The sequence below is a fragment of the Sturnus vulgaris genome, chromosome 9 (assembly GCF_052056855.1).
Source record: "Sturnus vulgaris isolate bStuVul1 chromosome 9, bStuVul1.hap1, whole genome shotgun sequence".
In the NCBI taxonomy this organism is placed as follows: Eukaryota; Metazoa; Chordata; class Aves; order Passeriformes; family Sturnidae; genus Sturnus; species Sturnus vulgaris.
The window spans coordinates 12,193,845-12,211,579 of NC_142251.1; the positions used below are offsets into that span (position 1 = coordinate 12,193,845).

General features: G+C 35.2%; 1 protein-coding gene across 3 annotated transcripts in view; it reads right to left on the reverse strand.

Annotated features, from left to right (window-relative positions):
- Window positions 1-6,068: 6,068 nt before the first annotated feature.
- Window positions 6,069-17,735, reverse strand: part of USP33 (ubiquitin specific peptidase 33) — a 37,836-nt gene continuing 26,169 nt past the window's right edge. For all 3 annotated transcript variants that reach the window (XM_014872164.2, XM_014872163.2, XM_014872162.2), the window contains exons 18-24: window positions 16,381-16,507; window positions 14,906-15,075; window positions 13,483-13,564; window positions 12,073-12,181; window positions 10,381-10,483; window positions 9,589-9,657; window positions 6,069-7,266 (exon numbers count right to left, since the gene is read on the reverse strand). In XM_014872164.2, the coding sequence (XP_014727650.1) occupies window positions 7,109-7,266; window positions 9,589-9,657; window positions 10,381-10,483; window positions 12,073-12,181; window positions 13,483-13,564; window positions 14,906-15,075; window positions 16,381-16,507 (818 nt within the window). In that variant the 3' untranslated portion in view covers window positions 6,069-7,108. The remainder of the gene's footprint in view (window positions 7,267-9,588; window positions 9,658-10,380; window positions 10,484-12,072; window positions 12,182-13,482; window positions 13,565-14,905; window positions 15,076-16,380; window positions 16,508-17,735) is intronic.

Here is a 17,735-nt window from a genome sequence, read left to right on the forward strand (position 1 = left end):
AAAAAAAAAGAATCCAGATTGGAACTCATTAAACATAAAAGCTGCACAACAACAAAAAGAAGATATTTGTTTTTCAGAATGAATTATTCTTCTTAGTTTCTCCTACTAAAGAGTGGATTTTTACATTTCAAAATGGAAATATTGCTACCTATTTCAACAAATGGTATTTTTAAAAATTTGCTTTATTGCAATCTCTTCGAGCATGTTATTATTCTAGTGTTTGAAATTTGACTCAGGCTTCAAGAAAATAACAACACAGATTTCCAGGTTCTGGGATATTTCTCCTATGTGAATCAGGGAAGTTTTGACTAAACAGGATGAGAGGGTGATTTGGACCCTTATGGGCACAGCGGTTTTGCCTAAGGCTACTAAAACCCTGAAGCCCAAATCACCTCCATTTACCTTCTGGAGCATTCCCATCAGCACAGGCTTTAGTGAGTCACCTTCCTCAGCGAGCTTTAGTCCTTACAGATGTTATCAACTCCAGTCCAAACAATCCCTTTTATCTTTCTCCTCTAGAAACATCCCTTTGTTACAGGTTTGGAGCACTCTCAGGTATTAGCGGCTCTGCATTAATATTCTGAATTATGTATAACCTACATGAAGGTGCACCAGGTCACAGAATATGCCTGTAACTGTCTTGACTACCATAATATTCCTTCAGGTCCTACACCACAATAAAGGGTGTTACTATTGTTACTCAAAACTATTGTTTTGAGTATTATTGTTACTCAAAACTAAACAGCATGTACATAGAATGTTCAATGTAAACCAAAAAACAAAAATTACCAGTTTTCAAGTAAGATAGAAGTGTCTAAATAAAATACATAAAAAGACTAGCCTTCAGGTGCATTTTTTCCAAACAGAAAAGCTTTTCAAGGACAAGCCTCACTTGTTATTAGGGTCCCCTCATACAGGATGTGAAAGATTTAAATAAAATTTCAAACAAATTGCCATCATATGGGAGTGAACCAACACCACAGACAGTTTAGGAAGAGATTCTTGTTCAGAATGATAGTAGACACTGTTCAGATTTAACTTAAAAACAGAGCAGAAGTCCAGAGACTGCCTCTATTACCTGAATCTTTTTCAACATCTACAGAAAGAGCCCAGAGAGACCAGACTCTGCACCTGAGTGTGCAAAGGTAAGGTCACATATGAAGCTCAGATTCCTACTGATCAAATTCAAAAGACAGATTTATCTCCACTACCCTGCTTGGTTGGACAGCAAATTAATTATACTACAAGCAAACAAAGTAAAAGACAGCATATTTCCCTTACTAAAAATTAGTCAGAAGACAGGCCTCTCAAAGAGTTCACAGCTAATACATGTTTTATTTCTTGCTTCTACAGTTAAATTGTAAACCTTGGTACTACATGAAACACTTAACTGGAAATACTGTCTAAGTGAATTATTAGCTGTCAGTTCATTAGCACTTTGGCGTGCATGAATGCATTTCTTTTGTTATAACTGAAATTCTCAGAGTAACCTTACTTCTGGTGCTAAAGAGACACTTTGTGCAGCCGTGGAAACAAACATGCATTCACAGTGTGAGCAAGTGCTGCATGTTCATTTGGGTTTGGCATTTTAACAGACACCCAAGGGAAGTAGCGGTGGGGGAAAAAAAGCAGTATATCCCCATGGTAACCAGGACATCTTGTTTTATAATGTTTAGCATTAAACACACGAGACAGAAAAAAAATTAGTCACCTAGAAAAATATTCATTTCTGAGCAAAACTATTAATGAACAATGAACATGAAAAGCTCTTGGCAGTGTCCTGTGAGATATGAAACAAAAACTATTTTTCATTTTTAGCAGCTTACAATTTATTCTAAACTTTTTCCTACACCTATGAATCAAATGCCTCCTCTCTTCTGCCCTCTTTTTTCTTCTCAAAAAAGTACTTTGAGATTTATTTTCTCATGTGCTAAGTTATTCCAAAAACAGATCTTACTAGAATTTTTTATGTGTAATAAATTGTGTGTGAGTTCCAAGTGACGAAGGAGGAACATATCTGGAAATTAAATCTTCTCAACTTGATTTGTATTATGAAAATATTTTGTGGATGATGACTATTTTATTTTTGTACCTCCCATGCTCCCAATGACTAGGAAGAAAAGTGCTTTAAGATTCACTAGCATTGCATAATGGCCTATCAAAACTGCATAGAGAACCAATCTATTCCTATTACACCAGCTTTACTTTTTTACTGATGGTTCATCTTATACTTGTGTATAAATCAGCAAGTGTCAGCTGTATTTTTACATGTCCATTCAACAATCAGAACTTGAACTTTGAGCTAATCAACTCAATTTTGAACAAGTCAGAACAGAAGATGAATTTACTTGCTTATTCATCTTATGAACATTATCCTATTTCAGTGATCAAGTTCCTATTGCATTTTTTTAAAGCCCACACATACACTCATGTATAACCTGTGTGAAAACTTGCCATCGAGTGAATTTACTTGTTGTACCACTATCAGTCTGGTGCAGAAAACCTACTGGACACTTCAGTGATGTGTTTCTCACAAATGGACCTTCTTTTTCTAGCTGAATGTCTGAGCTGACACACATTTAGAAGAGAAAAAAGTTTTGAGATAGAATAAATAATGCCAGCTTTCTGTGAAACCCATGACTCTGTGACAGTAAGCAAACGTGTAACATTACATGTATTACAAGCACATTTTATCTTATTGTGTGGTACTGATTTCTAAGGAGAAGCAGACTTGTCACTTTCTTCAATGGCTTAAAGCTGGCCTGAAGTTTAATCTAAGACAAGCCATATATTTTAAACAGATATATATATATAATAAAATATATTCAAGAAAACAAGTTACACTTTTCATTGTTAGTGAAAATAGCACTTAGAAAATTTTACTGAATAAGGCTATCTTCTAATCTCCTAAGATTTTGAAGGCTAATATAAACCAAGTTTGTTTGTAACTGGATTGATTTCTGTGAATTAACACTGAAAGTGATTTGTCTTTCTTCATGACACTTCAGAAACCCAGAAGTCTTATTTTGCTTCCTGCTATTAACTGTCAGCTCTGGATGGCTTAAGTATAGAGGGAAGCCAGAAAAGCCATCTGTTAGGAAGAATGAGAAAGCCTAGTTGTTTTACTCATTTCCTGGGCAAAATGAAGACTGAAAGGTTTTCAGTGAGAAAACTGCTTAGACTGCACTAAGCCAGATGTATATAGGGAATTCAAAAGGAATAAATGAAATAGAATTTTCTTTGTTTGGTATAAAATAGTTGTACAGCAAATATGAAGAAAGCACTTGGTCCCTTTAAGCAGATAATATCTAAGTTTTTTAGGCTTAAAAAAAGCTTAAATCCCAGGCTTGCTTTTCCAAATGAACTTGTATTATGATTAACGGGATACTTAAAAAAAAAAAAAAAAGTCAAATGTTAGCAGTATCATTATAGATAAATGCCTTCTGCTTTTAGGACAAGTAGGATATATAGTGCTGGAAAAACCCAGTCACTATATAAGTTTTGAATCTGAGAAGGAGAATTCTTAAATAATGCATTAACATAGCACATCAAATTATATTAGATTTCATAAGAAAAATTCAGGACTATTGAACAGTGGGCATATTGAACTTTTGCTTCACAAATGAAAACCTCTTCATCCACATTATAAAACAGTCAAATGCATTTCTAACACTTTATCCTTTTTTATCTTATCTTGAAACAAGCTGATGGGAAGGCTGACACCCATTACAGCAGTGAATTGAGTGTCATTTGCCTATTCTAAAAAACCAAATAACCTTTATCAAATGTAGCTACTCAAGGTCACTATTCCAGCATAAACCCCAAAATAACTATGGCAGTGCCTCTAGCCATAGTTCAGTTAAGATACTGAGAAGCAGATTATGTGCATTTTATATACATATATAAAATACATGAGTATGTATATAAATATGTATGTATAATATATTAATACACATAAGTATATATGTACCTATGTATCCCTATGCACAGGACCAACTTAGATGATACTTGCAGAAACATCTTTCTGGACTCAGTTTAAATCATTGTGTAGCCAGACTATTTAGCTCTCACCTTTGAAATATATTACAAAATTGCCTTATTTTACTGCAGAGTAATTCAGTAGCTCTTCTGCTATTCTTTTTCCCTCCAATTATACTGTTCAGCTACATACACAGTATATGAAGCAGTCTCCTTGATGTTGGGTGTTCAGATGAACAATTAGTTACATTGCTTCCAAAAAAACTTTAGAAATTTAGAGAAATCAAGCTTTGAGCTGCTAAGTCCCTGACACCCACAGTTTTTCCCAGAAGAGAGGATTAAAGTTACCAGACTGAAATGCAGACTTTTAACAGCTCATATCTAGATTTCCAGGCCTACAACAAGGGGTCCACTGGATTTTTTCCTTCTTGAAGTGACAACTTCTCTGGCACCCAAACACATTGCTATGTTTCCTCAACTGGAAACAAATGAACAAAGAATCCAAATAGTCTGGTGAAAGGCTTATGGAAAAAAAAGTATTTCCACAGGCCCTTCCTGAGATGCATTCTTTCTTTGCTATAAATCATGACAACTTTTCCCAGTAAAGGCCTCTCCTTTACCTATTCTCTGAATTATTGCCTTCCCTCCAGCATACACAAGCCATCCATCTGGAGTTCCCCTACATTGCCCTCCTTTAAAAGACTACTTCAATTTCTGTGACATAATATCCCTTCTAGAGCTCTCTTTGGGCTAAAAGCAAGCCAGTAATCCCTCTGGAACAGTCTTAAAACACATCTATTTATCTCTGCAAATTCAGGGGTTTGGTTTATTCTAAGTATGACTAAGTTCCAGTGCAAAGGTGCCTTTTTCCACAGTGACAAAGGCATTTCGCAAACTCTGCTGACGTAAAGTGTCTCCTTACTGATGTGTGTGCATCACAGATGTCTGACTACGGATTCCCAGACACCCAGTAGAAAAGACTGACTAGAAAACTAGAAAAAATTGTTCAGTATTATCCAGCCATTAGTTCCACATTTGGAAGCCTTGCATTTTCAGCATTCTTTTAAGGGAGAAAACCACTTCTTTTTCAACACTGAGTCTTGTTGTTTTTCCCTAAAATAACTTCAATTTGTATTTATCATCATATAGCATTCAAAATTGGGAACAGTACAGATGAGATCTCACAATAAGCACAGCACCAAGTAGAGCAGAATAATTACCTCCTGTGCCTCACATCTGATGCTTTTTTTACTACTACCCAGAACAGGTTTTGTTTTAGTATCACTGGGTTTTAACTCTTAGTCTGATCTGCTGTAATACCCAGAACACTCAGCACAGAACTGCTTCATTCCCTGGTGTCCCTAACACTCAATCCATTTTTCTGTTGCAAATTTTACAGGGCCAGTCTGTTCTACCATCCAGACTATTAATGAAAACATTGAATAAATTCATAAACGTGATCACTGCACTGTGCTTTAACCAAGGAAATACTTCCTAAATTTCCAGTTTAGAACATGTAGGAAAAATTCTTCTATTTATTGTTCTTTGGCATGTTAAAGAACCTTAAATCAAAGAAAACTAGAAAATTTTAGCAGGAAAAAAGAAACCTTTAAATAGACTTTAAATCAGACAATATTTCACAGGCCAATGTCAGCAAGCTACTAATGACTGTTCATAAGCAAGTTAACTTTACCTCAGTCAGTAAAACCAGTTAGTAGTAAGCATTTGATGCATTGCAGGGGTAACGTGATATTAACTTCAAGTTGCTTTATCTACTAACATAAAATCACATTTACAAATACTTAAGGTTAAAGGACATTTTCTCTAGGGCTGTTATAGACGGCTTTTTAACTAGAATAGCATGAAGTCCTACAAACCATTATGTTTTTAAACTACATATAAATTATTCAGAGGAATATTATGTCAGCATTTTTTTACTTTGGAGTTAGAACTGTCAATATCATTGTCTAAAGTTAAAACAGTCAAAAAATACAATTGTATGGGTGTGAGAGCAGTACCACAGCATTAGTTCAAAAGTTTTTGTATTTATATAATGAATGAAAAACATTTAGGAAAGCTCCCCCCACCTATTCCACAGTTAATTTTGATTTTTTTATTGATCCAGTCTTGAATAATGCTGCTTATTTGGTAACAGTATCAGGCAAAAACATGAGCAAGTGTCATTCTGCATTCCAATATGAATCATTCAATGAAGTTTTGCAATATATACATTTCATCCAGCTTCTGACATTAAAGGTCATCATACCAATGAAAATTTTTAACAATACAATAAAATCCTTCAAATATAAATGCTTATGAATGTAATTCAAGAGACCAGACAATTTAATTTTCTGAAATTTATATCACTCATGTCCATAATAATCTTACATTTCACACTTCATGCTCTCAAATGTTACCCTAGAGAAGACTAAATCTTTTTGCCACATATACTATTAAAGACACTAGCCAGGTTTATAGAGTTACAGAAGACTATAATAAGATGCAAAATTTAGTAGTAATAAGTTATGACATTCGCTGACTAAAACATTATTCAGTCTACCCTAATGTTTGAGCCGCTCAAATACAGCAAGTATTTGGATGTTATATACTACCCATTTCATATACTTACAGTGCAAAGTAAGAGACAATTTTTTTCCTGAGCATTTAGGAAATGAAAATCCTTTTTCTTTATCTTTGATTACAGTCTATTTAAAATATACTCCTCAAATACCTAGGCTTGTCAAGACTGTACAATTAAGACAGGCAAAAGTTTGTAGATATCAGAAGCCCAATCAGAATCAGAAGGGTTACTGAACATCTCTAAAATTTGTCTGTTTTTCAAGTCTAAGGATATAATAGGATTTTGACTTTCAGCAAAAAAATTCAGAAATTACATATTTCCCATCGACCAAACATTCCAAAATGTACAAACCACATGCGTTCCAAAACAGACAAACAGCTGCTATTTAAACAAATTGCAATACATATTTCAACTTACTATTCTGTAGGTAATGTAATGCCCAGTGAGCTGTGCCTCCAACAGACATAAGAGAATAAAACTTTTAGGAATGTGTTTTGGGCATTTTGTAAGGAAGCTGGATTCCTTACAAGCTTATCTTTTTCTCAAAAGCTACAGACCATGAGTTTCTAATTCAATCTTCTCTTCTGTTTGCAATATATCAGGTTCTACTGGAGGAACAGGTGGTCTGAGTATAATCTCTGGACCTCCACCATAGATTGACTGAAGAAAATTCCATGTTTCTTCTGATATTTGTCCAGAATCTGCACCTGAAAAAAAAATTAAAATTTAATTATTCTTTAGAATAGTTCTTTAATTATTTAAGTCCAAAAGAGATACAAAAAGAAAAAAAAAATCAAGATTAAAATTTATAACTGTAAGAATTCAGATCCAAATTTAACACTATAGCCTTCATTTTTGCTTTAACTTGTACCAGCTGCCAAACTCAATTACCTATTTTGTGTTAGTTTCGTACTCCTTGATTCTTACAACTACCTGCTCTAAATTATGCAGTACTTGCAGAAAACACATGAAAATTCTATGATAAACATATTATCTAATATCTACCAATCAAGCTGACAGCCAGTAGCTCTTGGTACTCAGGAAACAATGATTCATATTATTATAAGGACATGTAGTCACATCAATTACACAGTAAAGTTCAAGGACTGAAGATTCTTGTTTCATTAGAGAAATTAATATTGATAATAAAGAATAAAAGTATGAGAAGCACAGTGAAATTCCCAGAGACAAAGGACTATTATTAGGATAAAAACAGCTCCAGCAATGCTCCTGTAGTACTGATGGGTCAGCCTGATTTCATTCACTGATTAAAGTCTTTGCTTATGATTCCATTGCTCTGGCTAGAGGTCTGTCTCCTGTCTCAAGTCAGCATCCAACAAGTATTTCTGATTTTCCACAACTTTTACAAAGAGAAGATGCATCAGCACATCTCCCTTCTAGGTTTCAATACAAGGATCCTGTCTGATACCGAGTGATTTCCTCACATTAACCCACACAGAGAGGTCACACTTCTGCTCTACCAGAATATAAGCCTCCTCTTCTTTTAGCAAATCAAAACCCTGGCTGACAGCAAGTTTCCCCTGATATCCTTATTAGACATTATTAATTTGTCTTGCTAAGCCTTGTTTCAGCACCCTCATACTTACAAAAAAGGAAGCCAGCACTATAAGCAGGGGACTTCTCCCCCTACCTCCTGTACTTTCCTGTCCTCATCACCTGCTGCAGTGGTGCCTTCTGTTGTACTTTACCTGTTAAGAGTTTCTCAAGGGGAAGGGTACAAAGAGCTGCACATTTGTTTACCTACAGTAACTCAACTATGCAAAGCTTCATCTGGAAGTCATCACACAGATCCCATACCAGTACTAATGAAGTTATGCCTCAGTTTTACTCTTTTATGTTTAGGCTCTCAAAAAACAACTCAATCTCTGCAGGCACTGGAGTAGATCCTCATTCCCTTATCCAGACTGCAGCCAGACAGGTTAAACTGAACAGGCACAGTGAACCTAGGCACTGCAATCAGGACCACTGAATCACAGAAATATGCAGTACTGGACCCTATTTAGTGGCATTCCCACCTCTTAAAACTTACAAGACAAATTTTCCACATCCTATTCATCTTTATTTCTATCCAAGCTCAAATTTGTACCAATGTAGCTGAAAGTAAACCAACAACTGGCTAATTTGCTATAAATTACTGCTTCTAAAGTGATTTTTTGAATCAGGCTTTATACCTTGTACTTGAGTTCTATCATCAGCACTTAAATCATGAAAACACACTAAAAAACTAATGAGTGCCAAAACTAATTGCTTTTAAAATAAACTCTAGGCATTCTACAGTTGGTGAGGTTTATGGTAGGTTTATTGGTACATCCAATGCATGATGAGGCACTAACTGGGAAAAAACCCAGTTAAATAAATGTTAATCTTATTGATACAAATTTGTCTTTTAGGCTGAGCTGCAATGAATTTAAAGCCTCCTAGAAAGTATAAAGTCTTCATAAAGCAGGTCATATAAGAATGTTTTCCTCTGTACCTATGAATTCTGAATAAATGGTATCTAACATTTAACTCTGAAGAATAATAAAAAAATTTGCATCTTTGCAAAAACTTCTCTAATATGCAATGTACAGTATCAAACGACTTGCAGAAAAAACGAGCATCAGATTTGATTCAGAGGTTCTCCCTCTATGAGAAGATGTTTTTCTATTCAAATTAGGTTTCAAGGTTTAAATTAGGTTTCAAGTTTCAAACTACATACAGATATAGAACAGTCCCCCAATTATGCTAAGAAAACCCATCAGATCAAGTGATACAAAGCCGAAGCACACTTTCACCATTTTCAAGTTAGTCTGCACCTCATACACACTCAACTGCACTTGGATTAGTCTATTACAGATACTAATTCTTCATTTTAAGAATAAAATGATTCCCCAAAAATAGGCACAACACAGATTCATTAGAAACTGCCATTCATTTAATGGTAACAATAAATAAATAAAAATAGTAAATTTTTCGAACTTCAGCAAATGCATAAGGGGCACAAAGCTGCAGCAATATTGGACACCTACCTTGTTTTAGCACAGTATTGCCACATTTTGTTACTGCAATCTTAGCATTATCAATAGGGCCAGGAGGATCTAGTGCAATAGAAAAATCATTAAAATTGAGAGAGCTGAAAACAAACAGCAGGTTAGAGGTTCTATTTCCAAAGGGAAGGAAAAACAAATTATTTGTTTACTGTTTGTTCTTGTACTGCTTAACAGTACATTCTAAGTTGTTAAAAGCTAATCACATTTTTAATTAAGAACAAGTTTTCCAAAGCATTCATGATTACAGTTAAGTCTTAAAGCAACATAAAACACAAATTAATCCTACTTCTTACCCTTACCAAAGTTGTCCTAGAGCAGACTCTGATAAGACTGTAGACTATTTTATCAGTTTCCATTTTAAAACTTTAGAGGCATCTGAAGTCATCTAAAGTGATGTTAGTACAGTTGTTACTGAGCTATCTGAGTTTAGATGTGACCCTTTCCTCCAGAAGCTGCAGCATCATCTATCTAGTTTGCACAACAAAATCCATCCTCCCCTTGTACTTAGATCCAATTTTCCTGCTGCTGGTAACAGCCAACATCCTGCAAACAAGCAACATTTTCTCCAACGCTACCCCCTTATCTCATTGCTGTGAATTATTTTACTATGTTCTGTATCCTGGATGAATTTATAACCTATAAAACCTGGGTCTTAGATGTTTAAGAGCTTTCATTGTCTTTGCTATCTGTCCTTCCTACAGTTTTCTACCAAAGCAGAAATAAACAATACAACAAGAGATTACATATATTTTGAAATGGGGCACAACTTACCACTGTCTTTACCCTTTACAAATCCTTCCCATTCTCTGAACCAGTGCATGCTGATGCAGTAAAATGTTGATGGAGATTCTTCTTCTTGGAATGCTCTATTAAGCTACAAGGAAAAAAAATCTGTGGTTTTCTGCCCTTTTATTTCTTTAAACTACTTAATTCTTTGAACCACTGTAATTATTAACACCATAACATTACATGTAATAGAACACTTTAACGAACCAACGACCATAAAAACAGTAAACACCTGGTGGATACCCAAGATGAGATTACGATGCAGTGGTAGCCTTCATATTAAAAGCTGATCTACTGTTTAGTTGAGAAATTATTTGTATTTCCTGAAAACAGCAACAAGTTCTTCTTAAGCACAAGTGCTTACACATCAAACACTAATAGATAATTACTGTGAAGGCTGAACTTTGAAGTAGCAAAAAATGCAGAGATCTTATTTTTGTAAAATAAAATAGTGTTTCGAATTTTTTTAATGGAAAGTTCTTTGTGTGATGAACAGTATCTTCACCTGTGTTTGTTTTTCCTCAAGTATTTTGAGCAGATGGCAGTACAATTCCAAGCAAGTCCCAATACATTGGGACTTTTCATGACTTACAGATCCTTTTACATTATGAAGAAACAAGCAAAAAGTCACTTAAACCTTTAAACCATTATGTTTTTAGCTCTGTAATAACACAGCTACACTTCCCCTTTGAAGTCATAAACCTAAAGCATCAACACAGCTTCTCAGGGTTTCATATAGACTAAATGGTGCAATCATTCCCTAAAGCCATCTTTGTGGAGGACAATAGAATTTTCTGTGTACTAACCAGTAACAATATTTGCACAACAGTGCACATATAATCACTTCTTTTACTGGAAAGATACTGACTTCTAAAGCAAATGGGGTTGACTCAATGTCATTAATAGTAATTACTAACCAGTAGTAATCTCTGGATTACCACTGGTAATCCTAGAAATTTCAAAAAACATGGAAAAGCTGACCATCTCTGAAGTGTGATTAAAGGACAAACAGAACTGAAAAAAAAGTCAGTTGTGTTTTCTCCCTTTCATGAGTTGAGATAGCAGAAATGGGATTCTAATGTCTCTGCACTTATTTTCACTGAAAACTTGAAAACACATCTTTGGTTTAAGAACTTCAAAATCATTACAACTAGTTATTTTAGCATTCAGACATAATCCTCTAACCCAGGGAAAATACAGTAGCTCCTTGATATTAATTTTACAGACCCATTACAATACTAACATATTTACTTCACATTGAATTACGTTTGTTTATGTTTCTAATGCCTTTTTTAAAAATTAGAACTGATGATTATCATTAAATTTTTCTTGGCACAGTATTATTGCACTTAAACCTTATCAGACTGCAGAGAAGAGACCACTGCCAGTGTATAAAGAACAACCACTCATGTGGCTGTCTCCATACTATAAAAAAGCAATTTAAGAAACACATTAAAAATTTTCTCCAAGTACATTTTCATAAAAGCAGTTATCTGGGATTTCACAAGAACATTACTACTGCCATTATGAGAGATGGGGTGGTATATAGGTATAGAGATATTAAATAAAGTCCATTTGTTACAGGAATCCCTTGTGCAATTCTAGTAATCCCCTGGGTCTAGTCATGAATGTCAGGTGTTGGCCAGTGGCAGAATGGTAAGTGTTTACTTTTTTTACCCGTATAAACATTTCCAATTCATTTTTCCTTCTTTTTTCAATTCTTTCAGACTCTATTTGGCAGGTGTGACAAACATACAGATGGTTAACAGCTGGTCCTCCTCCGTATCTGCAGTGAAAGTGAAAAACACCAAACAATCAGCCTTGTGGAAAATATACAAAAAGATCGGGCACCTGTAGGCGTGGCAAATGTCAGTATGAACAGAAGGCTGATATATGCCGGCCACAGTGATCCCAAAAAGGCATCGTTTATTTTCTTAAGAATATTCTGTTCTCCATCCTAAGACCATCTTGCAAGTTCTGACTGCCTTATGCCAGTACATACAATTGCAAACTCAGCTGCATCAGAGACTTCAGAAGGAATTACTATGATTAGAACATGTCAGTGAGTAAGTGTTGTTATATATTCACCAAGTGTAATTTTACCAAAGGCCTCTAAGAAACAGCCTATGGAAATTCCAGCCAGTTCTGCCTTAAACATGTTCCTCCATCCCACCACAGACTCTTCATCAGCTTTGTTACCTCCCTGACCCCAGCCTCTAAACTTATTTACTGTTTTGTACTTAATGGGTTATTCTTGACCCTTGCCTCATGTTTTCCTTGTGTGAATCTGTATCCATGGAAGTCTGGAGGAGCACTGCTCCTGAGAAGGATATTTTTGCATACAGAAAATTGATAATGGAAGAAAAATTTAATACATATAGGAAAAAGCAAATAAACTGAAAATAGGATGCTTTTTATCTTTAACTTGTGTGCACCAAAACTTTAGAACATCTATAAAAAACTCCCCAAACCCTTAGATCTATTGTTTACATGGCAGGAAATTAACAATTAAAAATATTTAATGCAAGTGTAATACAGAGTGTTGAAAACCAGCAGCAAAGCTCTTCTGCAGTTTTTTTTTAACTTTAGAATAAGGCATAGCCTGTAAGAATTCCTCCTTTATAAGCAAGCACTCAAACCTGACCGACACTGAAGCGTGGGGCAGTAACACAGAACACTCAGATATAAATTATTTTGAAGCAGTACTGGCAGCTGAGGCTATGGATTCAAAGCCAACATAAAAGAAAAGTTGTCTCCAGCCAACAAGAGAACAGGAAGCTGATACAGAGAGCTCTTTCAAAAAACCTCTGCAAAGCGTACTTTTGCTGACCTACTTTGTGTTATTTCATACATACCATACATGTTTATTGGTTTAATATTGAAGTACTACTCCAATAACACACTACTCTATGCAGTCGTTTACTTTACACAAGAAAATGATATAAATTGGCTGTTTGCAATTCCTTCACTCAGCTGTGTGCCCAGAGGGCTGTCTTTTTCCTGAGCCACTAATTCCAAAGTCTGATGTTGCCACTTGGCTCTCAAACTGTATCACTGGATTTATTCCAATTAGAGTTCAAAACTTACCTGCTATACAGATTATCCCATATATTTTGAGGTAGCATTACAACGAGGTCCTCTATGAAGTTAGCTTTGTGTGGAGGAACACCTGCAGAAGGAACAAAAACAAACAAAACCCCCAAACAATAAAAAAACACTTGTGGATGTTAGTGAGGGGAGGAGACTATGTTAGAAGCCTCAAATAAATAAAAAATAGAATCTTTCAATGAATTCAGAGAAATGATATGAAATAAGTTTTACCTAGGTATAATCTATCACAGTGTTTAGAGACACTACTCTGATTTTAGTCTTCTATGAGGCTGAAAAGCTTACATAAAGCAGAAGCAAACTAAGTACATGAGTGGCTAAAATTAAAGGGATAGAATCCATTTTACATAATGATTTCAAAAAGCTTCTTAAGTTTTACAGATAAGATGTCAGGATGATTAAATATTTTGATTATGCATGTAAACACTAACAAACTTCCTATTTAAATTCACCTATTTGGCTGCAGACCTTTTGGAATTACTTCAAACAACATGAATACTTGAAAGCAGAGAAATTTTGAGGAAGGCAGAAATGGAGGGCCTTGCTGAATTAGCAGTGTTGAGCTGAAGCACACAGTAAACAACAGTGGACTATGCAGGAATTCCTGGGAACAGGGAAAATCAAGTACTTGGGCACTCATGCATCAAGAGTTATCTGCTGCAGCCCTGCAGAGGGAAAGCCAAAGGGCTCACAGGCACCCTGCAGATGGCTACAGGGACAATCATCCTGTTTTAAAATTTTGCTTCAGCAACAGGGGCAGCACCTCCTTCTTCCAATCTAAGGCAATTGTATTTTTTATTAGAAAATAGGTACTACATAGTAATTATTTCTTGGAATGTTAGCACTCAAATGTGGGTATTTCCCCAAATGAGTTTTGCTTACTGCAATGCCCTTGTTTTTAACATACAGCACAAGGTAAAATTTTTATGCTCCTATACAAAACACACAGAATTACTACTTGATTTTCACACAGCTATGCATGGATACTCTGCATCAGATTAATTTCTTTCAAAGCAGCTTCTCACTGCTTATAGCCTCAAGTAGAGAAACACATTCCAATTTGCAGATGAAAGTATTAAGGATGATGACATAGTGACAGGATTTTTAAAAATGTGAATGTACATGTTTAAGAAGCAAGTACATCAGAGGAACTGTTCCTCTTTAAGAATCAAGAAAGTTTATAAACAAATGTGCAAAGAAAAAGATAGGGTAACTTCACTCAGTATCATTTCTAATTAGTCAGCTACTACAACATAAAAGAATTTACTTAGAAGTTATTTAACAAAGAAGTTACAATATGAACTTAGTATAATCAAATTCCTTTAATTAAAACAAGTATACACCACTGTTATAGCTAGAAGTTGATAAATTCTTTTTAATTGATTCACAGTTACAGTCTCACCTCCATGCATACAGAGAAAGTCATTATTTGAAATTGGTCCTGGCTCTGCAAAAGTCTTGAATTTATTTAACCACTGCCTGGAAACATAGAACTGCAGAAGGCTTGGTTCCATCATATTCAGTAGCCCTGCTATCCTCCGTCTCTCTCTCTGTGCTTCTTCACTGCTCTTTCTATTACAGAAATAGAAATCATTAAAACAAATACAGATCCTTGTGTACAGTGCAGATAACTTACTTTGTGAAAAGAAAACTCTGACTTCAAGTAAATTACCTGGGCCTTGTCTGTCCTTTGCAGTTTACACAGCCTAGGAAAGCAAACAGTTGGGCTGCAAGACAGAAGCCGACAGAGCTGCAGGGGTGGTGCAGCACCCAAGGGCTGTGCCCATCTGCCCATTTCCTCTCTGCAGCATTTGAGATAAAGCTTTGCAAGCTGCACTCCTTGGCCACGTGTGCCTCCTTTTCCTCCACAAGCAGGGTTACACAGTAAGCAGATCAGGTAATTCCCCTACTTTTCCTGTATCCTCCTACTTTTCCCACTGTAAACTGGAACTACTCTGCTCTCCCATTTTAGATAGAATAGAATTTCTCTTCTCTGAGCCAGTAACAGTCTTTTGTGGATATATTCTTTTTTAAAGCCATATTCTATTAGTGCTATTCTTTTATTATTCATTTGAATATGTTAAGCCACAGTCAAAGATAAAGTGCTCTTTCTTGGCAATACAGCATGACTTCCAAATTCCTTTTAAAAGGCCTACTAAGTGAGACTCATGGGCTCAGCTTGAAAGTGGCAGGTAGGAATGCTCCTAATGAAACATTCCCAGAACACATCTCTTTTTTATGCAACTCTGACACAATGTATTTTGCAGCCACCTTTTAGTGGAAATTTGATCTTAGTATCAGAAATTTAACATCTGAACACTGAGTTACTTATCTCAAGTACAAAAGTTCCCTAGACTGAAGATAATGATAACATGACTTCTCACCTTTCATTTCAATTCTCAGGAAGAGAACAGTCTATAAATAGCATTAAATTAAATGTATAATAAAATGTATAATATAATGGATGAAATTACAACATAGTAAAACCACTGATGTCCTACATACTATCTGACAGACTTTGGACAATTCCAATTAGAGCTCTAACAGTTAAAAACCTTCTGTGTGCAAAACCTCCTCATGTGCAGAATTCCCTTCCTCTAACTGAAAATAAGGTGGCTAGTTCTTTACTGATGCTTCAAGTTCTCTTACTATGCAGATTTCATTTTCATTTTAACATAAACACTTTAGTTCTGACAGAGCAAGTGCTAAGGACATAATTGAAGGATTAAGTTTTTCTCTAGCAGAGGCTTTTCTCGTTGGTCAAATTCTTCCATTAAAATTCTCATGGGGCAGCTAATTCTGAAAGGTGCCCAACTGCTTAAAAAGTTATTTACACACATGACTTATAGGGGTATGACTGTACTTTTAATGCCTTACCTGTAGAAGAGAACATAAGCTTCTGCATTTTGCACTGTGGATTCTGATACTTCTGTGACACTCTGGTCATCAAATTCATACCACAAATTATTTAAATTGTTGCGACAATAAGCTATATAATGTCCACCTAGAGTGCAGGAAGCAAGAATTATCAAAGAGTGTCTAAAGCTGCCCATTTTACTCTAACACATGAAAAGGAAGTAAGTCTTAAATAAACCCCCGAAGTCTTAAATGGGAAAAACACAATCATTAGCAGATTTGACTTTGAAATTAACTTCTGTCAAACTCAGCATCAGCTTTTTTTCTGAATTTCTATTAGCTAGTGGTGAGTTGAGCACTACTTTCACAGCACATTCCTGCACTCTTCAAGCAGCATGTTGTTTAATACAGTCCTGAAATATGGCATTCAGAGTAAGATTGTCTGAACAATTTACCCTCATCAGTTTCCACAACAAACTCTTTTCAAATCTTTGTATGCTTCATAATAGAAAGTAGCACAGATATGGAACAGCTACATGATATCACAACCATAACTATAAAAGTGTTTCAAAGACCATTCATAATATATTTAAAATTATTACTATTTTTAAATACATATTTAACTGTGAATAAGTAAATAATCAAATATCTGCTAAACTGATTACATGAAGCACTGCTTAGCAAGCACTAAATGGAAGCTGAAAAACCATCCAGTAAAAAAACAAGAAGAAAAAAAAATACAAAGGATACTTTACGTTTGAGAAGTATGAAGGGGTAGCTTAGAAAAATTTTAAGCCAGAAACTTCATAAATGTTTATAGTCCTCCTATTGTCCAAATCTTATAAATATTGAAATCATCTAGGCAGAAATTACCTCAACATATAGCAATAAGATGTTTATTCAGCTACTCATCAGAACCCACAAATAGCAGTTACCACCTGTTTTGGGGTTAAATGGCAGTGATCATCCCAGAGAACATATTTTTAAAAAATGACTAGCATTTTTGTGGTGCTTTGTAAACAGTTTCCAAAAGTTAAGGCATACAAAGCATTGACATGAACAGCTGTGTAGAGCAGCTGATCAACTGGTAATCTGCCAGCAACATTATTTGTACATTTATGCTGTTCAGTAGTTTTCTGACTTAATAATCCTGGACCTGTTAACTTTTTTCCACCTTCAGTTTTATTTAAGTATGCCATATAATTTCAAAGATGTGCCAACTCTTTCAGAGCAAGCCTTAAATCTTTTGGGACAAGGTAAAAATCACAGCATTCATCTTCCACATTCTAATTACCATTGTTTATCTATTTACCCTTCAGTATACAGTTACCACCCTTAAAGAAGAGTGCTGATGTTCCAACTGCAAAGATAAAACA